Consider the following 24,654-nt stretch of genomic DNA (forward strand, 5'->3'; position numbering starts at 1 on the left):
CTCCTTCGACCGCCCGAGTTCCGGCGCCGCGAACGTGGTCGCGATAGAGATCGCTTGACCATAAAAGCCGTGGGACCATCTGCGCGCGACAGAGTAGAGAAGGGAGGGAAGAGAAGAAAAAAACCTTCCCGAGATCCCCCAAGAATTCAGGGAAGTTGTGAATGAGTGAGTGATGCATAAGTCGGCGGCAGGCTGTGAATAGAATTAACGCGAAACATCCTCTCGGGAGGAGATGACGTTATGAGAAGAGAGCTAGAGCGAAGCGCCGGCAAGCTAAGCAGAGGGCAGGTGGTTGCGTGGGTGGTGTGGGAGGGTCCGGGAAAAGGAAGCAGAATGAAGAGGGCAGAGAGAGGAGGTTGGTTCTGTCGCTCGTTCTCTCGATACACGTAAACAAACCACCGCCAGCCTGTTGCATTCCACCCTTGCCTCTGCCCTTCCCCACCTTTCGCCTCGATGAGGTCACCTGAGGAGCTCCCCGCTCAAGGTCAAACGGAGGGAGAGGGCATTGCGTAATTCCACTCGCCCCGGATTACGCGCGGCTCCCCCTCCATGCTCGCAGAGCCGATCCCTGGATCCCCACACCTCTTCCCATTCCCACCCCTACCCACCGTCCCCCCCCCTCCTCCGCATCTCCGCCTCCGTCACTTCCTTCCTCCAATCCCCGCCGATCCTCCTCATCCCCCATACGCCATTCTTACTCACCAGACTTCTGCATTAACGCCAACTCGCGCGACCGACCCGCCACCTCTCGCGGGGCCTAGGAACGATTGAGCGACTGGTATATTGGACACCCCATCCCCACGCTGCTCGTTTAGTCGACGGTTAACTGTTGAGGAAGTGCGAGTGCCTCTCTGTGGTCGGTCTCCCGAGTCATTCGACTGTATTTCAACGTCTGTTGGTTGCTCCTCTCCACTCTCAAGAATGTCGGCTCGTGCCTGTGGTGCGCCGCTGCTCCTTCTGTTTACCCTGGTGGCTTTGGCTGCGTCCTTTCCAAGCAGAGGTGAGTGCGATCTGGATTTATGTTTTTCCCCTTGACCATTCTCTTTGCAGGAATGTTATTCGAAGCTCTAACTTCACGCCACACGCGGTGTAACTGGCGGTTGCTATGCGAATGGTTGGAGGTAAACGTCGTGTGTTCTATTGTTAATTGTGAGGAAGGAATGGCGATTAGTTTTACGCATAAAATTTGATCAATAACTAATGGTACAAAATGTGCTGCGGTGTTAAGTATTTATTAATGACCGTAAACTGTTCCAGTGATCATGTGAACCTTCAAGTTTTAAAAAATGTGGAATTACCTGCTGTTTTTCAATGAGAAAAAATTTTGAGTTGCGACGTATAAATATATGCGATATATATTATATATAACTCTGTAACTCCAGCGATTAGATATCTACTTGATTGAATTTCGTAATATACTCATCATATTTTTTTAAGTAATTTTTTTTTCGTCACATAACGTAGCTGTCGTAAGAGTGTGTTCCTCCAAATCCAGGCGCGGGTTAAGATTCATGTTCCTTTAGCTGTCGTGCATAAATTTACTTGGACGTTACTTTTGCCACCAAAAGGATTGCGCTACCATATATTTTGCGTGACATGCGTTCTTTGGAATGCGTACTTTATATGTTTAGGCGATCTATTTCTATACGAATTTCATGATGTAAATGGCTGGGGAGTCGCGGCGTATTCGTATTTTCTCAATGAAATTTAGCATTGGGTAATTCTCGAGTATCGCGCATTTAATTTTCAACATTCACGAAAAGTTTCTTTCCTATTCCAAGGTCTCTCGCCTCTAAAATCGTAAACCCCGAATTAATGTTACCCATGGAAACGTATGGCGAGGCGTTGTAAAGATAATATTCACCGCTTCACGGCTGCCATATCAACACCAGATTCTTTAATGAATACCTTAGATTGTCTACACGCAGGAATAATCTCCGTGTACAGTTATGACTATGTATTCAATATAAAATTTATGATATATTCTAAAGGTGTGATTGTATTACGTTCCGTTTCACAAATCGGAGAGTGCAGATTATATTTCCGTGGGTCCTGCCGTTACCTCGTGTCACAGACCCCTGGTGTACGCAACGCTGGAATTTGACCAATCACACGGACTGCCCGCGTTCACGAGAGATTTATCCGCCGCTTGAACTCGACTGTTTGAAATAAAACGTTGGAGGACGGACAATGGCAAGGAAAAATAATCAGTGTTATTTCTTTGCAGGCTGTAAAAAGAAATGCGTTAAACCAATGGATATTATAATAATTTTCCATCTTTCGTAATAGTATTTATCCGGCTTTGGACGATGAATACCTTAATTTACAGGTCCCGGGGCAAATTTCAAAAAAATGTTGTATATTTTTCTTTTCGCGACTCCTCTGTACAATGAGATAAGTTAAAAGAAGAAAGCATTCTAACTTGTCGGAAATCCTTTTAGTTAGTAAGTTTCTATTAGCAAATTGGTTGTATGAGCACCGGCAAATGGTGTTCATTTTTAGAAGACATAACACACCACGTTGCATCATTAGATCGTCGGTACTTTGAAGCACAAATAATTATCAAAATTCAGTTTTAGTTTGACTCGGTGTAACTGATAAATAATGATCGGAAAAATATTATTTACTGCTAGCAGAAAAAATAATCTTGGGCAGTTTCGTTGTGGCATGTAATGTTGTGCCGTAACATTTCAATGTTGGTCATGGTTTCAACGAAAACGTGTGGCATGCCTGGACGGGTAAGATCTTCAGGTGGTTTCTAGTTCTATGGATATTTTTCAAGCGGCGACCTGAACCCTTGGCTTAAGAATTGGCTTAGCTCCAGGGTAGATAATGTCTTCATTCGCGCAAATAAGGGCACAGAGATGAATGTTTTTTTACAAAAGCAATGTTATGCTATGGAGAGCTCGGTTTGCGAGATAAAAGCCCTCGAGCACACACGCACATCAGTCATTCTAGATTTTTCCATTGCCTTGCTTTTGCGCCCAGCGCTACGTGGACGAGAAATTATAAAACGGTTGACAGTTGCGAAACGCCTTCATGCTCGTTCCCGCATAGCTTTCCTCGCTACTATATCGAAGGTCAAAAATTTCCTTGGGTCGTTTAATAATTCACTGATATGGAACATATTCCTCCGGCTTTTTCAATTCTCCGCATTTTTTTCGCTTGGCGACATCTTAGGCAATTATTTCCGTCGTTATAACTTCCTGACGTTGCAAAGCGACGATTTGAGAGACACGTTCTCTTTATATTATTGTTGTCAGTCGTCAAAAGATCAAAATTGGCTGACTAGGGCGGAAGTGGGTGACTGGCCAGAGGGTGCCGGTGGGGGAGGGGGGGGGAGACGAGTGAGACACCATTTAACACTTGCAAGCATCAACAAGTCGGCATCAGGGGAACACTCTTTTTCTGGGTTCCCATTCCGGGCCTTTTCCCGGTGAAGATGTCATTATTCTCCCTCATCGCTTCGCGAGTAATTGATATCTTACCATTACAATTGATACAATTCAAAGAAGTTATTCCACCTTCAGTTTCGATTTTTGCCAGGAACCTCGCGAGCCATGGTCATGACGAACGGATACCGCGACTGAAAGGAACATCGGTTCTCATCGACAATCAAATTATATTCCCGATGCGCGTATCACATTCCTTGGTTCTTCAATAGCAATTGCCCATTTTATCTTTTTTGTCCGGAATTTCCAAAAAGTAATTCTGTGATTCTTGACTTTTTCCCCGACCGGAGGACCACCCTCTTTCCTATGTTGACTCCCATTCGAATAATGTGATCAAGCAACAGTGGATATATAACATCAAACAATGTGATTCGATTATTATTTACTATTTTATAATAGTAACGGATCTTAGTAGGAAAGCAATTCGATTGTATAAAATCATTTGATAATTTTGAATGTAGAGATGATTCCAGAATCGAACTAAGCTAACATCTTGTGTGGGAAAAAACTTTTTAAAATCCTCGATACTTAATTTAGACTTTGCTTTCTTCGCGACATGGGTCGGAATTGGTCGTGATGAAACTTGTTTGGCATAGTTTCAGAACAAACAACAAAACTATTTGAGTTAGAAATCATAAAAAAAAGCCTGAGAATAATGGTAAACGCTCTCCGGAAAGACAACGAAACAATGCTCATCTGGCGCTAGTTAGAATCATTTCATTCAACGAGTCCTTCCATTCAATCATCTCAATGTAATACGACCAACTCGTACCAACCGTGACTGTGTGGGGACGCATTTCGAAAATGGGAAGGAGGGTGAAATGCGACGAAAGGGAAAAGCGTGTTTATTTGGATGGCACACACAGGGCATATATACCTGCTTTCCTTTAACTTAAATAGTTTCATTAGGCTTTTAAAGATGAATAAAAAGGGAGGAAAGCTATAGATGTCATGACTGAGCAAATGAGATGTGCTTATCAACGAATTGGACACACTGATTATTAAATCCAGAGGATAATCGGGTGGGGGGGGGGAATTAATTTCAATGGGTGAATTAACGGAAGTACTTGAAGTCGCCAATCATGTTCCATTCTCAGACCCATATTTCCGCTCATGCGTGCGTCCTTTGTCCTTATAGTACGTAACATTCATGGAATATGATGTCATTTGTCCAAGAGGTAAACTGATAACTGTACTTAAAGATATTTTTCATTTAATCTTCTTAACAGTCAATGTTGAAATCAAACTGGGGATATTTCCCTCCAAAGAAAACGTTCCCTAATTGTCTTACCTTCCCTCCTTGCGCATATATCGGCCAATTAAGGGCTACTGCTGAAGTCTTAACGTATGTCTCGCCTAAGAGAGGACTTAAACTGTCCAAAGAATATATTAATATTCGATCTATAGCCGAAAACTGTACTTCAAAGGAATGCACTGGGGTATAAGAGCCCCGGGGTCGCTTCTCGATTGTACCTCGCCACCTGTTGACCGCAGATTTCGCCTCCAACGTGAAGGTACGAGTGACAGCTGCGATTCCTAATAAGGTGTAAAATATCACTTCCATGTCAAAGAAATTCTTCCGTTTGGGGTCTTAAATTTGTCGATGAAACCTAGTCAAAATCGAGCTCTTTGACTTTTCCCCGACAGTTTCCCTTTATTCGCATGCGTAGGAAAATAGTCACGGTCGTCACACCATCTGCCGGGCACAGGCAAAGTAAAACCTGCTCTGTTCATTCAATTATGGAAAGTTATAAAAGAAGGACTCGACCAATTTCACCTAGACAATAAAACTCTTCCCACATTGTTTTGGCACCGTTTATTAAACTCCATTGTCCACGAACGGTATGGGCGTGCGCAAAAAGATGAATGCGATTCTCCGCGGTGTGCTCGTCTCGGAGCGATTATTCTCCGTGGCTCGCGCAAACAACCATTGCTGTTTGTTGAAAAATTATTTGTAGAGAAATAATTGTCTGAACAACATTTCCTAGGAAGAAGCAACCGTCGAGGTATAGCAAAGCTGCTTAGCGAGTAATGAGTGAAGGTACGGGAAGGATCCAGTCATATTAAGGAATGAAGATAGTGGCGTGGAACGAGATAGGTAGGAGGAGAGAGCAACAAACCATCACTTGGGTTTATTTAGCCCGAATGAATTTGGGTTTCCCGAGTCCCAAGGCATTGGGTTCATTGCAAAATATACCACACGAACGTTGGGGAGGCACAATTTCACTGAAAATATATACGGACTGTGATGAAAATATAAGAATTAAAGAGAATGTGAAGAATTACAAAAGAATCAGTGAGTGAAAAAATACGTTTTTCCATCGCACTGTATAGGATATGATGAAAATGGATAAAATGTATTGGCTGGCTTATTTGGCTATTGTGAGAATAAGGCCCTCCAGAAGCAACGAACGTGTCGGGTTTGAGGAACACGGGTTGTCGGATATCTCGAATCCGTATTAAGCGCTCTCGCCGGCATTAATCGCATTGCCTTCCGCAGTGGCTAGCAACACACCTATCGCCGAACAAATCCGATTCCTCCATTTGACGTCGAATGAATTCAGACTTAATTTAACATAGCCAAAGAGTCGAAGGGCTCGAAGCGCATCCTCTTGGAGGTCCACGGCGAGAGAACGGCTGTAAACGCAGAACATATGACTGAAAGCGTTGAGTAATTGTCTCCGTGAGTAATGGACTCTTTTTACGATGAGTAAGTGCTATAAATATAGTCGTATCCCGTGTCGTTTATCGGGAATCCTGCCTCTCGCCGTCTCTCTTCCACGAGGGCGTCACAGGTTAGCCGTTTACCTTGAATCGCATCCCCATTTGGTAACTTTGCAGCGGAAAATTTCCGCCTGCTGTTCTATTTGGTTGCGCATTAATGCTGTGGGCAATATTAATTAGACCCAAACTCAATTCAGAGCAAAGATATGGGGAGCTAAAGAAAAGATATTTTTTTAAATTTCAACTAACCTAAAATTTTCCAAAACGCATCAGTCACCAACCGCTTGACCAAAACTTTAGTAAGTGCACAGTGAAATATTCAATTCCGTTGAGTTGATAAGGTACCACTCAATTTTTCTGCCGTGTGTAGTTGACCAGCGTTGTTGACCAGTAAAAAATCTCACTCGGCTCACTCACGCATCGCTCCAATTGTTTGTTTGGAGACATTCTGCGTGAAACGAAGTTCATTTCACGCCGCGTCGCCTTGGAGACATTTTCAACCTCGGGAATGTTTGGTCTATCCATTCCTCTGGTGGTCGCACTCGGGAGAATGCGTTATCACTCTCGTAGATTCTAAGATCGAGTCAGATCAATCTTTCTCGTTCCCTGTTGCAGGCTAGCGTGTGCGGAAAAAAGTTATCGCCTGACCTGGCAAGAATTAATAGTAGCCGTATCAGTTGTACCCTCCACGGTCAGTGGGGAAAGCGAAAGAGGAACTCCCGCGATTGGAGTGGAGTTGAGACCGTCGAAATATGAGAGGCGTAAGGCGGGAGCGCAGATTCGTAGCGCGCGACCGTTGGCAAGCCCCTAGCGGATGTTTGAAATACTACGATGGAATTTATTAGTCTCATATTAGGACTTAAGATTCACGATGGCAATCGGAAACCCCTCGCAGTTTCCGCGCAATAAATGTTACGTTCTGAAAGTGAGATTAAGGCTTTATTGATCGAATGAAATCTCCTATCTACTAGTCGACGCTACAGGAAAGTGCTAACGGGTAGCTGCAGTCACTTTTTTTGCCGTAGCATAAGCAAGAATTTTGCTCCGATGAAATTAACATTCTCTCCAGAGAGGCTCCTCCACGGTCCGAGACAAAACACATTCGACTGACCTGACCTCGAGCTGTCGGGTTAACTATGCTGTCCCAGAAGTCGTTTTGAGTTTAGGTGGCCAATTCGTGAAAATATTCTTCCTTACTGCACCTCGTCGTTTAAGGGGTCAAGAGGGCGTAAGTACCGTAATAGCTTAAGTAAGGTCCTGAGGAGACATTTGAAAAATATCAAAGCGATCCAATGTGTGGAATTTCCCATTTTATTCAGCCTTGAAGTGAATAGAGTGAAACGATTAACTATTTTTTCCCTGCTTCCCATCGCTGGCAGACGAGTAAATCTCAGAAATTCCGCCATCTAATATGAAACGTTATCTTCTTGGCTTTCGACACCCAGGAAAAAGAGAGAAATGAAAAGATTTATGTCCCCCACGAAGTTCGGATTCTCCCAAGTATCAAGAAGCGATACGCATCCAAGCACACTTCGGAAATTCTCGATAGACGAGAGTGTATCGATTGTCAACTGTCTCCCTGTGCGCGTTAAGTTATTGATTAGTCGTGGACTCTCAAGTGCATGTCCACGTGTCACGATGTGGAAAACCATGGCTGTTCATTTCCCTTGGTCACCGTAAAAATCCCTAAGAACGCGGCCGTGTTTGGGCCGAGGTGTGGACTTCCGCGTACAAAATGTTGTACGAAATCTCTCGGGTAAAAAGCGTATGTTCAACCAATCTGATGGTTCCGAAGCCAACTCTTGACGGAGAGAAAGCGAAGGGGTTGGCACTCCTGTTCCACGGAGATGATAATGCTATTATTTCGGGCCTTGGTGTTCTTTTAATCTGCCGCTCCCCGGATTTATGGAATGACAGAATAATTCACGGCTTACACAACCCGATCACTCTCGCAAGTTTCGGTGCAATGGAATCAATTTTGAATGCCGAGTCATCCACGCGAATGAAGCGAATTGAATGGTGACAAAATTCCACAGAGCCATAGATGACTCAGAAAAGGCGTGTGAAGTTCCGGCATTCTACAGCGAATCCAGTGCCAACTTTACCTACAGGTCGCTCATATTTTTATTTTATTGGATGGTTCCTAAATAGAAATCAAATTTACTCTCTAGTGGGCAAGGGAGACGAAGAGAGTCCGTATTTTTTCTTTGGTAACCCCGTGAAATTAGTAACGCAATGAGGATTAGGACGAATGATATAATACTCATTTTTAGGTTTTGAATGGCCTTAATACCTCGGCACGTACAGCAGCCACTGCTTTAGACAAGGATCGGTCAATTATACATTGAAAATCAAAGTATTTCATAACTCGCCACTAGCAAAGTCGTAAGAAAAACGTAGCGTTTCTTCATAGAACAGTAACTTCGTTTGATTGCTGCAATAATCCCTTATATTCAGTCTCCTATTTTGCGTACTATTTGCTCGAGGCCATATCCTACTATTCTCTGACCTACCTATTATTTAGCATCCAAAAATATCGGTCATTTAAAGTCCCAAGATTGCGTAAAAGTATAAACACATGAATTCAACCCATATTATTTTCGGCATGAACTACTTTCCCCCCCCCCTCCCACCGCTTCCCTCAGTACTTCCCCGTTTGTCACGCGATCCACTTGTTTACCCTCTTTGCCCACCATATTCGACTGCTTCCGATGAACTTCTCTCTCTCAAGCATACCGACCGGCAAATCCGCGCCGCCGCTTTAGAAAAATGAATCCCCAGCAGGCGCCAGACCCCCGACCGGCGTGTGATAGTCGGCTGAGGGGAAATCGTTGTAGCGCCGCTTTCAAAGAGATTCCGCCTGTAAAAGGTTTCGACAAAATTGCCGACCTTTCTGGAACGGTTCCTCAAGAAGGGATGAGGCGGTCATTTCCGGCACTACCCGTTTCCCTCAATTTCGAAACGGACGGCGATATGTATTCACGTACGTCCAAAGCAACTTGGCGACGAAATAACCCCTGCCGCTCCGGCAGGAGCTGATGCGGTCAAGATGGGCAGTACGTGACCTATTTTGGTTGCTATGAACGAACTGTTAGGTGCATATTTCGATGAAAATGAGGTTTCGTCGTCAAATTTCACGCCTCGCGGCGATAAGATGAAGGAGCAGATCATTGTCAACGGTAAAATACGGCAGCGGGTGAATGGATATCACGTGATACCTCTGCCTTCAAAGACGCCCGCTGAAAGAGTAATAACGTGCAGAACAAATGTGGAATGCGATGATTTTTCGAAGTAACGGTCGTACATTTACAAGTTTTCATCACATGAAGCACAAATTGTCATTTTAAACTGACGTAGTAGAGGGGGAAAATAATTTAAGTCCTAAACATATTCGACGCATTAAATATTCGCCCATATGCATCGCATTTTTGGTCGGATTATGGTGTTAAAAAACTATACTGGGGAGGAAATGACATTGTATTGGTAACACATCAAATCGCCGTTTCTTCCAATTCAATTTCCTGAATATCTTTACGAAAAATAAGACTACGTAGGTTTGGGAAACTGTTGGGCTATCTCAGTATGGATTTCGCTGCACTCTTTTTCCTTTGATGGTAATCGTGCAATTATAATCTTCGGAGCCAACAGTTATAATAATCGGGAAATCTTTGGAGCCAGTAGTTGAGTTTTCGTATTTCATTAATTTTCTCATTCATTTCTATGAAAGTCGACCATTAGCTGCAATTTGACGCACACAGACGGTAACTGGTGTTGATACGCTTGATCCTTGAAAAAGTTATAGTCAACCATGTGTTATTCTTTATCCTACTTACGCTAAACCTTGAAAAGGTTGAAGGGTTGGCTAGAAGTTAGGGAAACGTTCTTTGAAACGCACATTCATCGGCGACGTGTGAAGCCTCGCCGCGAGGGTCAAGTCGGCGAGGTGTCCTTTGCGCAGATAATTAACTCGAGATGTTAATGACTTGCCCTTTCGTGCCCTTCACCCGACTCCCACGATCTCTCTCTCTCATATCCAGGGAATGAACAATCTAGGTTTCACGGACAGAGGGCCGATATGGGTTCACCGGGACGCTCTATCGCTCCATCGGGTAAACATTCAATTCGCCTTATTGTGTGTGAACCAAACCGGTATTCGAGTGGTAGCATAGAGGACGCAACCCACACCGGTTTTCCCCGGCAAAAATTAACCTGGATGCGCTGTTTTCAAAAGGGTTTGAACCGTAAATCATCCTTAGGATTACTGGCCGTGGGATGAACTTGCGATTTATTTTTATCCTAATTATTTGCAAAAATCTTTCGTGATCCTCGTTTGGTAACCACATGTTTTGGCTGTTTTCCACCCCATTGGTCTCCCACGTCAGCTATAAATATTTTGAAGGGGGAAGTGAAATGATATATTCGTGTGGCATTTAAAAGCGGCCGATGTAAGTATTCAAGAGTTCTCAAAGCTCAAGCTGACTTGGTGAGGCCTTCCCCAGTTCCAAATGTTAAGCAGTACCGTACGTAGTGGAACTGAAAATTGCGTAATTATTTTTGATTGCAGAATTACAGTAACGACCTATGCGTGCAAATAAGTGACATGTCCAATTACGTAGTATGGATAATGAATAATCTAAAACGGGCATTATGACAACACTTCCGGTTTAATGTGTGAAACGCTTATTTCATGCATCATCAGCAGAAATTAAGTCACTGACTTTATGAAACAACTAATAAACCCGGACTTTATGTCCAGTTTTCTCCGTTTAGCTCTTTCACGCGTGCATTTAAGAATGAGAACCGAGTCATTGCGTCGTTCGTTCTCTCGTTTTTCTTCGGACGGCGGTGATATTTTCGAAGACTTAAAAGGAAAGGTCGCGGAGGAGGTAGTGACTGATGACAGTCGTGGTCGGTCGCATTTTGAACCCCTGCCAAGTGCTTTTTTGGACGTCACCTGAAATATTTGCTTTTATCAGTAAAATAATATCCACTCGCCACCCAAAGCTTTACTCATAGAAGCAATAATACCTTCCCCATTGACTCCCGAACCGCAGACCATTGCCCGGAAGAGAGACGATGCTTTTGGCTACGTCAGCATTTCTCTGCCACTCCCTGGAAACACCACTTCTAATCTCACCTTGGTGCCGTCCAAAAAACATCCGGGACGGTCGCCAAGGTGGCCTCAGCAATTACCCTGGCTCATTGTCTTCGGAACAGGCGGCGGTACCCGCAGCATCGGGGGGAGTGCCCTAGCCCTAGGGTTGCGTGACTCGGGAAAGCGACTCCCGACGGGGTCGGGCGATAATGATAAAAACATCTCAAACTGGCATTTTTTTTAAGCATCGTCTTCTTTTCCATTAATAGAGGTGGCCTCATATTTCTATTTTTCGACCGTTAAATAAAATGGCACTCTTTGGCTTACGCTGCTGACATGCCGAAGAGTTGTAAAGAGGGCTCGTAATATCCTGATGGAAAAGTCAACACTGCTGTAGAATCAAGCCCTAGTCATGGAAGATAACTTATCTACTAGAAATATTTAAGGGAAGGTGTACGCGGCCATCTAAATGCATCAGTGGTGGTCGTCATTATGTTTCAATATTCGTCAGTTTACCTCTTTAACACAATAAAGTTCCAAGACACGCTTTCCAATTACTATGGAAGTTGTTACCTCAATTTCCAGCTAGAACATGTTTTGTAATAACAAGTTTCTGTCGTATATCTTTTCCAGCTTATTCGAGCTTAAAAATTTTTGTTTGTACTTCACGAAAAATTTTGTTTAATCGCTTAAATGCACTTCTAGATCAAAAGTTTTTTTTTTAATGAATAAATGTATCGCGGGGATTTATAACGAATACTGCGCTGTGCAAGTGCAGATTTCTCAAGTGTACCTAACGATTTATGGAGGAGGTCATCCCTGCCCTGCTCTAAATTCTTCCCCAGCCACAAAATTAATTTATAATCAGTTTTTTGTCCGGTTGCTATTGGCTAGAATGAAATTGTTTCTTGATTACATTCTCTTCGAAGTTAAATAACAGTATTTGGAAAAAATTGAGGTTCTTACATGTTCATGATAGAAGCAAAAATGTTGGTAGGCATTAATTTAGGTTCGCGGTATATTTTTTACATATATATATATATATATATATATATATATATATATATATGTATATATGTATAATAGACCCCGTCGGGCCCCTCCGCCCGCATGCGTCGACCGAGGATCGCGTGCCGATGTGGACCAAGGAGTGTTCGTTGCCCGTCGTTGGATTGGATGCAAATGAAAAACGCTGAACTGCTGGAAGGAAAAACGACGTGAGGCGAGAGGGTCGTGGTGGAAGGAGGGAAACAGGGCGAGGGGGGGGGGGCCGAGGGAGGTAGGGACGGACGACGACCTCGGGGGTAGAAGTGATGACGCACTACTTCTCCCCTGCCGGCCTGACCTCGCGCCTAGAGTTTGAAGGAATGGATGGCGCCGCCGATAAAATGTGCATTCCTAGAATCCCGAGATGTAAAGACGAAGCTGACCTGTTGCCTCTCAGGCAACCGTTGTATTCCTCGGGCGAGGGGGGGGGGGGGGCGGGAGAGCGGTGATTGGCTAACCTCTCAATCACTCTAGTCCAGTGAACGACGCGAATTCCTCCGACCCACATTTGCAATTGTCGCTCCGGACATGAAGTTGTAATTGCGCATCCCCGAAGGTGGTTCAGTTCAAGGGTTCGCATTTCTCACGCAGCTCTCAATGGACGTTAAACGAATTTTATGCGTCAAAACATTGTGATCGCTTCGTGAATGATTACAATTTCATTATGGTCTGAAATTCTTCAATATCGAGTTTTTGAATAATAGTGAAATCCACTTTAATCGAGACACAGGGGCTGATAATTGGAAATTATTTTCCTGATCACGTGGCAACGAATCAACAACAAGTTTTTTGGTGAATTGCAATAAAAAGTTATGAAGAATTTACTGAAATGTTGACAGCTGTTTACGGTGATAATACTCTGAAGAAAACGTCCTTTCTCAAGTGGATTAAATCAAACCAAGAAAATGCAGATCGAAAATCAAAGTCCTGGTTTTCTTTGATGTCAAAGATGTTGTTCATCATGAATTTCTTCTTGAAGGACAAACAGTAAATGTTGAGCTCTATTTTACAGTTCTCAAGCGTTTGAGAATTCGCGTGCGTCGTGTGAGGCCAAGTTTGACTCAAGTCGATGGATGCAGCCTTCACCATGGAAATGCACCTGCACATTCAGCATTGATTGTTCGCCAGTTTCTGGTAAAAAATTCAATCATCTCGATCCTCGATCATCCTCCTTATTCGCCAGATCTCGCCCCCCCCTGCGACTTTTCCCTACTCCCGAAATGCAAAAATGTGATGAGTGGACATCACTGGGAAGATGTGGACACAATAAAGTAAGACACGACGAGAAACCTAAAAAGCCTAACCACCGAGGGCTTCCAAGGGTACTTCATAAACAGTGAAAAAGAAGAAGATGGAATAAGTGTATAGCAACGAATGGAGAGTACTTTGATAGGTAAAAAATCGATGTAGGCTAAATTTTGCAAAATGAAGTTTTTATGGCCTCAGTTCGCGAATTTATTGGACATACCTCGTATATTATTTTAAATAAATGGGCTTGTGGCAAAACAGAATTGGGAAGTTTCATTGTTCATGCATAGACAACGGTTCAAGAGGAATTAAATGATATAAACTTTAAAGTTTTATAAGTTTGCTTTAGTTGTTGCATCTTGACACGCTCACATCGAGTGATTGAGGCTAGTTTAAAATAGTCCGACAGCCCCCGTGTTGACGTGGCCACCTTCAGTCCAAAGATTCCATTCCATTGCAAGTATTGAGGGCTTGATTTGCGAGGCCGAGCACTTTAGTCTGCTCGTGGTTTTGAGATCCTCGAATCGCCAGAGGCCGAAAGAAGGCACGCCAGAAGCGTGGCACATTTGGGCGGGAGGGGGGGCACGCCTTGACCTTGGCCTCAGCAGGCTATGGCTATCGAAATAGGGATTCCCAGTGACGCCAATATCGCTTAGATTGCCAGGAAAAAAATATGTCTCCGTGTGATTACTATTGGATTTTGTCCTCCCCGACGCGGACCAAAACGTACTTCAGCTGACGGATACACTCCCGAACGCTTTTGAGAATTCGGCAAGCCACAGAAGTTCTCCTCACATCCGCGAAACTTCCTGAAGAAGTTGCAGAAGAGAATTGAATGTCACCTGATGATCGCGTCCATCCAGAAGCGAGTTTGCAAAGTGAAAAGAATTGTGCCCTCATTAAAAAAATAATTCCCAAATTTACATGATCTATCATTTTTTCTGAGGAAATCAAATAGTCATCTCGCACGTACCAGAGACTGACGGCGTTCGATTTATTCAGGATACTTGGCTATTCTATCTTAGTCTTAAGTTCATGATGCTGACATAGGATTTAATTTAATCAAGACCTCTGGCAATTTACTGTGCGTTGAATGACAATGAGGCGTGCATTACATGGAAACTGGAAGTTTGTTCTTATGACCCCCCGAACTCCTGAATAACAAACTCTTAAGATTTCTAATTTGATTAATAAGTACCTGCTTGTTTTGTTTGGATTGGGTACACATCATGAGGCCAAATAAAATTTAATTACAAGGTTCAAAAATTTGTGTTGAAATGTAATCATCACTTTTGAGTGCATTGCGGACCACCGACATTTTGCACCAATTGACAAAAGACTAATCCATAACCTCCTCTCTTCTGTTTAATGGACTGCCAACTACAATCCTTCTTGCTTAATCTGGCACATTGTGCAAGTAAAACAGATCTTGCGAGAGAATATGCCCCCGTAGTTGACCATCAGTTCAGTCACAAGCACCCGATTGCTATAATCGTTACAAGACAAAAGCTTTGAAGCACGATCACTTTCGTGTAAATGGCAGCAATTATCTTGAGATAATTGCTCCTGTTTGAAAAAATATGAAAAAGTACCCTAGCCAAAGTGTGGATAAGGGGCAAAATGAATAAGGGTTCATTTTTCTTACAGACCAGCAGTGGTCAAGTCCTGCTCAAGATGATGTGATCATAGTGCCATTGGAGGGTGTGAAACCAAGGGGAGGAGAGGAAAGCGGTGAAGAGGACTTTGGCATAAGGAGAGCCACAGATGATGACTATGAATCACCATGGTCGAGTTCATTTTCTGGCTTCTTCCAGGGCATGCAAGGTAAGCGATCGGGAGTTATCTCGCTGCCTGATCTCATACCTATATTATTATTCCAAACCATTGATCACCTGACAATTGTCAAATGCAAAAACCATCAAATGTAATTGGTGAATCACCTTTCAAGATTTAACCATGGCTGGATAGGATATATTTGCCCTCCCAATCTCAGTTTGGTGGATTTTTCCTTGCTGAATTATTTTCTTTTCATTTATGCAAGTACTTCATAGTCATTACATTACTGTTGAAACAATATTAATCCAAGCAAGGGTTTTCATGTGATGCAAAGATTCCTTGCATAAACCCTGGATTATATCTTAACAAATTTTCACAACAGCAATAATAGAATATTTGATGGTAAAGATAAACAAGTGAGTGATTTCAATATTACTCTATGGTTATTTCAACAAGCCTTAGCTGCACAGCTGCTAGTATGAATAGTTGTAGACCCACTTAAGGCTAACATTTAATTGATATTCATTCACGTGGCATTTTAATTTTTTGTAAGAGTAAATGACCTCTGAAAATTTTCATATCCTATGACCTTTTGGGGATGATGATGAAACATGTGGAAGGCGACTGTGACTGCCAGCATTTGTCAATACACACTTAAGTGCACATTTAAAACAATGGCATCACTGGCATGTACTAGTTTTTCACATTAATTGCTTCATATTTTAGTGAGTTCTCCCTGATCCTATGACCTAATGAGCCAATCTAGGAAATGAAACGCAACCCTTGTCCCATGTCCTGGCAATGGTTGCACACTTTGAATTTGAATGTGCTCAGCCTCTTTCATACTGAAGATGCCTTGGTGTGTATTTCAGCTCAGTTCAATGACACCTTGGTCTTTTCACTACTAATAAACTTGATGTTATTATGATGAGGCCATTAATGAAAGATAGTTCACAACATTACCTGTTAATGCTTTGTAGTACAACAAGTCCAGTATTTCAATTATAATATTTTATATTTTTTTCATTCACCACTAACTCACTCATCTAAATTAATGTAGGGTATAACCCTGTTTTTAACAAGGTCTTGGATGATTAAATATAATGTTGAAATGCTATGATATTCCAAAAGCTGTGAAAATATGTAAATATTCTCTTATTATTGTTGCTTAAAATTTACTCTAGGTAAATATAACCATTCCTAGGGATTTATTTCACAGCATGTATCAGGAGATTACTCCACTTCATTGAATTTTAGCGTTCAGTAACAATTAAACTGTATTTCAGCTATGATGTGGCAGCTGAGAAACCAAATGCAAGAAGTCCTTCGCAGAATCCCTCAAGAAACCCTTGAGGGGTCGAATAGTTTTGACATTGGACAATCCTGGAATGGAATCCCCGGAAACACGACATCTACTACCAAGGTGAGGATATGTCTCAAAACTCAAGTGTAAACCTTCTGCTGTCCAAAAAGCATATTGCGGACCAAGTGAAACACTAGCATGTGTGCATTTATCAGTTACTAAATATGCAATAGACTTTTGAATTTTTCAATGGAAAATAAACAAAACAAGGCCAAGTTATGGATTGCTACCATGTATCTGCAGTAGCCAATGCTATTTTTACAGAGATAAGGTGCTACAAATTATTGCAAGTGCACCGCTTTTGATATCTTTGCTGGTCCACTCAACAAATACAGTTGTAATGGTAAAAAATGCAGCGATCTTTAGGGATAAGCATTTTCTGGCAGCCAGCCATAATGTCTCGAATATATCAGCAACCTAAGGCAATCAATTATTGAGGCCCAGCCTATATATCATAGAAGAATGTTAGCAAGTGCTTTGATAAATTTTAAATCAAGTGTACTCAGATGCAGGCATATGTGCATTCCATTTCACTTAATTAGCTGAAATCATCATGATAACAGTAATGATAATTATGAATGAGGCACCAAAGTGGTCCTACATAGAGAATATAATTATAATGCTAGTAATGACCGATTTCTACCAATTTCTCTGAAAAATATGAAGATAAAGGTTCTCAAGGCTTGCGATTGTTCTTTGTGTGAAGTGGAAAATCAAGAAATAAAATTGTTGAAGTAAAAACAAGAGTCAATACGCAAGATGAATTTTTTGTACTACTATTGAAAGTCAATGAATATTTTTATATTGAGTTCATTCTCATGGCCATCGGTAAAATTTGTTCCACATTTCATTCTTTGTCATAAAAGCTCACATGAACTCAATGTGTAAACCTGATGTCAATTTGTATGACAAGGACTTCAGGACAGTGAACACAAAGGCCGATTGTCTCTTTTGTAATGTGCAAGCCAATGTAGAAAAAGAGAGCAAAACTTGAATTTTCAAAAATAAACACATAAAAGATTTGTTGATAAGCTGATGGTTTGAAGACTTGTAATCAATCTCAAATTTCCTTTGAGTAAGTGGGTATCTATTTTTGAATTTTTCAAATTATCAAAACTTCATGGCAGCTAACCACCTTGATGAAAAGCTTTTCAAAACCAAGTCAAAAGTTTAGGAGCAAGGCACACTGTTTCACCACTCTTTGCCATGACAATAACATTTTGTGCACTGGTGGGCTATTTTTTTAATATTACATTTCGACCCTTAATTTTCTCATTTGCAGGTCATCAATGGGCATGTGGTCACGGTGAATGAAACAACTTACACCAGGGGAAATAATGGCTCATCGGCAGTTTTCCACATCAAAGTTGTGGACATTAAGCCACAGCAAAGTGCGACGGAGGGAGAGATAGAAGGCTCGAATGAAGAGGTGGGTGTGGTGGCGGAGAATCAAGGGCCATCAACTGAATCTGATGAAAAGAATTTTGTTGCTGATACCATATAGGCACTTAGCAACAATGATGGAACCAAACCACAGTTATTATTATTATTATTATGTAGAATTTCTGACGTAGAGCTGAACTACTTGAAGTTATTTTTGAATTAAAAGAGAACATATCTGCATAAAATTCAAATTGAGTTACTACATTAAAATATGTAATAAATAAGCATTGTGTTTTCAAATGCATTTGCTCAAAGCATCCTTGCATTTTGCAATGTCTCCAAAAATGCATGATGGTAATAGTTTTAGTGATAATTTTTGTGCTTTATTGGCAATGCAACATTAATGCTGATCCATTATTTTGATTTGAAATGACTGTAAATTTCATCAGTTTCGAACATTATAATTCTACTTAAATGAGGAATAGTTAAACATTAAAGTGAAAAAGACAATACGATATAATGACTGATGACATCAAAGTGGACACTTAATGAATATATTGCTAAAATACATTGTGACTTCTGCTTAATGATAACATTTGTTAATGATGCATTAATAAATATCATTCTGACGCATTAATTAATAACTCTATTGCTGCATGATGCTTCTCATTTTATATCATTATATTGTCACTCGGCCAAGTGGAAGACTTAATTAACTAGGTGTGCACTTCATGAATATGAATGCCATTCTTTTTTGTATATTGTAAGTTTTCTGCTTGAATAAAAAGCCCTAATCCTTTGGGAGGCAATCACTATTTTCACTTGTGAGCAATTATATTCCACGTTATGAGATTGAAGTCGTATATTCACAGTTTATGGCCATGATCCTGCATACGTGATTTTAATCGAATCCAGTGAATCTGAGCGAAGGACTATCACTAGCTACCCAACAAAAGAAATGTCTATATCCAACGGACAGAATCACAAAATGCCTAAATAGAATATTAATGCTTTCCCTTAAGCACAATTCAATTTAACAGAAAATGTCTAGGTATTCACAAAAGGCATAGTCTAGACTGACATTGTAATTCTGATCAGCTTGACTATGAATAAAAATAGTAGATCAACATTTTATAAGATGGTAAGAGCTACATTAATGAAGAAGTTTAGGGATAACTAGGTGATTATTTTGTATAAAAGACTCAATACAATACTGCATGATAGCATATTATCTTTGGTTACCGGATGGAAATTTTAGAAAAGATGATTTCTACATTCTTTAGTGTACCTTATCAACAAGAAACTGCACAATTATAGAAAAACTGTGTGAATATAGAGGACCTCTGGAAGACTAATGGGAGTGTGCATGACTGCTGACTGTCAAACTATGCGTAGAGATAAACTGCGAAATGTGCTTACTGAAAATATCTTCTGCCAGTCATTGCCTGGATCCAGCTGAAAAGAGTTGTCCAGGACTGAGATAACTGAAGTTAATTGATAATATTTGACTCCCTTGCTCTCTAATCTTGCCTGATTCTAGTACTATGCTTTCTTTCATTATAACCATTCTTCCCAAAGCATGAATACCTCGCCACTAGCAGGTTCTGATTAAGTGCTAATGATAATCTATTCTAATTATAGCTACCTTGTCACAACCCTATTATGAAATATTATTACAGTACCTAAATCCAATGATTATTTTCTCACATATGGGCACATTCAGTTCTTAACCAGCTTATTTCTTGTACATATCAATGTTGCACTTGATAACCCGATCAATGTGATTTCCTGCAGTCATAATTCTATATTTTGTTAGGGCCATTGGTGGTTTGGGATTAAATGAGCACCCAGCATCAAATTACACAAAACGTTTCCTTTTGGAATAAGGATTGGATTTCTCGCTCTCCTGTCCAAAAGAGGGAAGATGTCACGAGAATTAACCCAGTGAGGCAAAAGAATGAGATAACTCCTTTCAATATCAAGGATATGCAAATATGCTCAATTGTTGGACTTAATCTGTTACAAAGATTGAAAAATTGAGAATGAGCATGTATATTGTAGATGACCTTAATTTCAATTTTTTATTCTTCACACAAGGATACTACAATGGGAAATCATTCTATTTTAACAACCTATTCTGGAAACCTAAGATTTTTAAATTATGGCAACCTATCTGTTGACTTTATTAGGTTGAAAAAAATTAGAAAAATTTGAAACATATGCAGATTTATTTATGCTTATTACTCCTGCACATGTGTTAAATAACCAAGTATTTTATCTTTGGAGTAGAATGCTTAAAATCTTTGAATGTTTGCTTTATATATGAAGAGCATGTGTATGTTGTGGTGATGGCTATGAAATGTTGTTTGACTCTTTAAGTGTGCGCAATTCCTTATTATAACTCGAATAGTAATATGCTTGTAATGAAAACAACCAATTTTAAATTTAAGAATTTGACTTGTTCATACCATTAATTTTTTGGCACAAGTTTATTCATGCGGTCTTGTTAGAAGGGGCAGACCTGCTTAATTGTTATTTCAATTTCAATACGCATTCTGCTTTTTCAAATTCTCCATCTTATTACCTTTTGTAAGCTCGCTTTCATGTGCTGCTGCATTATCCAAAACCAGGTGGCAGAAGTTCAGTCATTCTTTCCAATTGTCATTTCAGTCATAACTTCTTGATAGAAATTTCAGATATGTGGGAACATTAAATTGAGAAATGATTATCTTATCCACATAAACTCTCTTGCCTCTCTGGGTGCATCAAATGTCCCCAGTGCTACTACCTATAAAATGGTACTTGAACAGTTTCAAAAAACAGACAAGAGGCAAACAAACTAGAGGCTATCCTCTTGAATCCCTATTATGCGAGAGTTGCAACAAGACGCATTACTGTTAGAATATTCTTAATATTACAATATGTAAATTTAGTAAGAATAATATGGGCTCATGAATTTTAAATTGCTTACTGGCGAGTACATTCTTGAAAACATAGTATGTACACAATATACCTTATGGAAGCAAGCTTAGTTAATTAGCAGTGGTTCTGTGGGGGATTGATTGGTGGCAGTAATTCTGTTTGATTTTTCTGGTATGGTGAATTCAAATGTACATGATTATAATCATCCATTAAAAATAAGAAAATTCCCTCTTGGAATTCTAAATTAACGTACAAAACATACGTATTAAGTGATTTCTGCCTTTTTTCTATCCTGAATGCAATTAGAAGTTAACACGATAGGCTGATACCCTCGTGCATGTTTAAAAATAGAAGAAAAAAAGTTCAAATAATCCCAGTACAGATTTAGCCATACTCTTTTGAGGAAATGTGCCCACTTTGAACTCTTGAATAGCTTTATTCTTGCAACATTTTTTTTGTTTAAGACTTTTTCAAGTCTTTTCTTGAATCATGTTTCCTGCTGTTCCCAACTAAAATGAATGACTTGTTGATCACACCTTTCATTAGAAAGTCCCTCGCAATGCTTATCACTTTCACTGCTTGCAGTCCTTGACTGAACTTATTCTCTTGTTTGACTATTTCTATAATAGTACATAACTGGCCGACTTATTTTGGCCAAAATTCATTCTTAATGCACACAACCAGTCTTTTATATGTTTTCTCTCTTCAAATTCCTTTTGTCTCTCCCTTTTTTTGTGGGTGGCTGCACTGCACGCAGACTGTGGAGGTGACGGATTCTGTGGGGTCACTCCCTCCTTCTATGAACTCAAAATCTTCAGAGGACTCTGATGAGCTCTCTTCGGCAATGACACGGTGGCTAAATGAAATGGCAAGGAGGCCTCTTTATGCCCCAAGGCAACCAAGCATCAAGCACATCCCTGCAAAGCCTGCTTTCCGAAGAGATTTTGCACCCGAATCATTCGAAGATGAAAACTCAGTCAACCGAGTGGACGAGGAAGTGGAAGAGTTTGAGAGGAGAAACGGAGAAGGGAGCAACAGCCCAGTCATTGACCTCAGCAGAGACACGTTGGTCAACCAGTTAATGTCTGACCAGCAGAGTAAGGGTGGGCTTGTTGCTGTGCATCCAGATGCAGAAATTTTGGAGGTGGAAGATGGGAAGGTCTTGGGCACTGTGGATGACATGATCCTTCAGCAAAAGGCGCCCAAACCCTCTTTTGTTAAGCCGCTTCATGAGAAGCTTTACTGGAGGCCTAAATATGAATTCAGAGGTTGAAGACTTCTTGAGTGAACATGCATGCACGAACATGAGGAGATCCTGATTTTTTTTTAGTCATAAGAAAGTTGGAATTACTCCGAATTCTCCTGACAGTCAGTAATGTCAGTGGCCATCCTGAACTTTAAGATAAATCCATTGTTTCTCGGAGCTCTATATAGTTATTCCAGCAAATAATATAGGTGAAGTAATTCGGTTATCCTTTCTTGATAGAATGATGCTTTTGTAGGAGACCAGCGTGTGTTTTAAGTGTGCGCCTATCCACCAAGTAAGAATGCCCAAGCAAACAGACGTGAAGTGCATCATTCAAGGCATTCATTGCCCCATCAAGTTTGGATTTACTCAAGTTTTGAATTCACTGACCAGGAAAATTAATCCATGTTCAATTCAGAAACCATATGTTGAAAAAATGACATAACTTGGAAAAGTGAAAAAAAAATAATATTTGGTCATAATATGCAGAGGATATTTTCATAATTGTCAGTATTTGGAGACTGGCCATGCCATATACTGCAGCTGCTATACTGTTAGGGGCTAATGTCAACCAACATCCATTTTAAAGTCACAAGAATGTCAATATCCATTTCAATGTCACGAGAGTGGTATTTTCAGCTAGTCTTCTACATTCAGTTTCAGATTAAAACTAAGCTGCTCAAAGAAAAATAATAATTTAGCTGCCATCATTGTTGCCATTCATAAGGACATGAGAAGTTGTCTCTCTGTATTCATGTATTTTTGTACATTCTATTTTTTATCAAATACATATATTTATTTGTTTTTATACTTTCCTTGTGCATTGATTTAGCCAGTGTTCATCATTATATCAGGATGCTTTGATCATAATTTTCATGGGCAATCATCTAGAATTTCGGGTGGTTTATTGGATTAGTTTCAAAAGTACTTTCCTACCTGCACACATTTTAAAATTGTGTCCAATAAGACCTTGTCCCACCAGAGGCAATGCAAGTCAATGCGTTATAAAAATATTGATAAAACTGCATGTGCAAATGAAAATGATACCAAAATGAATATGCTTGTTTCCTTATGAAAAGTAGAGGCAAATATTTGAGGGCCCATAGGTTGCTATAATTGAATTTTGAGATGCATGATTGTCATTCCGTGTTTCGTAAATATGTAATACAATGTCAGTGAAAGATGATGAAATGCACTATAAAACTTACAGATATTACATATTTTGCATCATATTTGCAATAGTGGGATGTCATTAATTTCCATTTTGTTATATGCTCATTTGAGTATTGTTTAACTGGCCGAATTATTTATGGTGCATTACATATGTCCTCTTTTTTTCTATTTGCACATTCATGTACCTACTGCAGTATCATTTCCGTAAGTTAGTAGGTATGCCTCGCTAGAACTATAAAAAAAAACAAAAAAAACGCATCGATGCAACTCGCAATGATTGGTTTTCAGTTTTCTTAGTAGCTGAAATGGTTTTAATAAAAATGGGCCCTGAAATCCAAAGTTAACCCAGTTATCCAAACAGGTTATCCCAGTAGGTAGTTCACTTGATTCATCCATCGCAATTTGAATTTATTTGAAGAATCCATCTCAATATAGATGGATTCCCCAAATAAATTCGAACAATCATTTATAAAAACAACCAAATTTTTTAACTGAGTTTAACCTGTTTAGGTTTGACCGTTTGATTTTTTGGAAAGTTCAACAAACATCACAGTAATACAGAGATAGGAACTTAATAAGACATCACAATGAAAGAATAAGTGCCATATATTTTGATCATTGAAAGGACATAGAAAAGCTCCAAGTAAGTATATCGTACTTTATGCTGCAGTAAGGCTACAATATAATATAGCAATGAGATTGTCCAAAGCTGTTTGAAGAAAAAGGCAGCCGCCCTACTAGGTTTGTATCCCTGGACGACATAACGAGGACAAAATTATACATGTAAATCAGTGAAATGAAAGAGACAGGTTTGTATGCCCCTTGCACATAAATCGGCATTCTAATGCAATATTAATTATTAAAACGAATGGCTCTTGAGTTCACCTATGGAAGCTCATAGGTCACCTAGTGAGGTGATGGACGGGTATTAACTCAAGCATAATTTCAAAATCTAGCAGCGATCGAAAGTTTCTATGATTTTTACCAATTTATAAAGTAATCCAGATTATAAATCACAATCTTAGCAGTTATATAAATGCCTTTGAATTTTTTTAAGAAATTGATAAAACACTTGCTCTCACCCAACATTGATGTTGTAGCACAACCACTGAAATATGTATCACACATTCACTTTGTAATGGCAACAAAAACATTTGCAGTCCAAGGTGGGTAAAACTATCGAAGCTGCATTTACTCTGGCCCTTCGATGATAACTAATTTTTAG

General features: G+C 40.3%; 1 protein-coding gene across 1 annotated transcript; it reads left to right on the plus strand.

The window, feature by feature from the left end:
- Window positions 1-789: 789 nt before the first annotated feature.
- On the plus strand, window positions 790-23,066 carry vir-1 (virus-induced RNA 1). Its single transcript, XM_071598866.1, has 5 exons — window positions 790-1,000; window positions 15,214-15,390; window positions 16,629-16,765; window positions 17,988-18,134; window positions 21,768-23,066. Exons 1-5 carry the CDS (start codon window positions 922-924, stop codon window positions 22,281-22,283), a joined length of 1,056 nt encoding a protein of 351 aa, XP_071454967.1. The 5' UTR covers window positions 790-921; the 3' UTR covers window positions 22,284-23,066.
- The last annotated feature ends 1,588 nt before the right edge of the window (window positions 23,067-24,654 follow it).

The sequence above is a fragment of the Hetaerina americana genome, unplaced genomic scaffold, assembly GCF_022747635.1.
Source record: "Hetaerina americana unplaced genomic scaffold, ioHetAmer1.1.p SCAF_10, whole genome shotgun sequence".
NCBI classification, from domain to species: domain Eukaryota; kingdom Metazoa; phylum Arthropoda; class Insecta; order Odonata; family Calopterygidae; genus Hetaerina; species Hetaerina americana.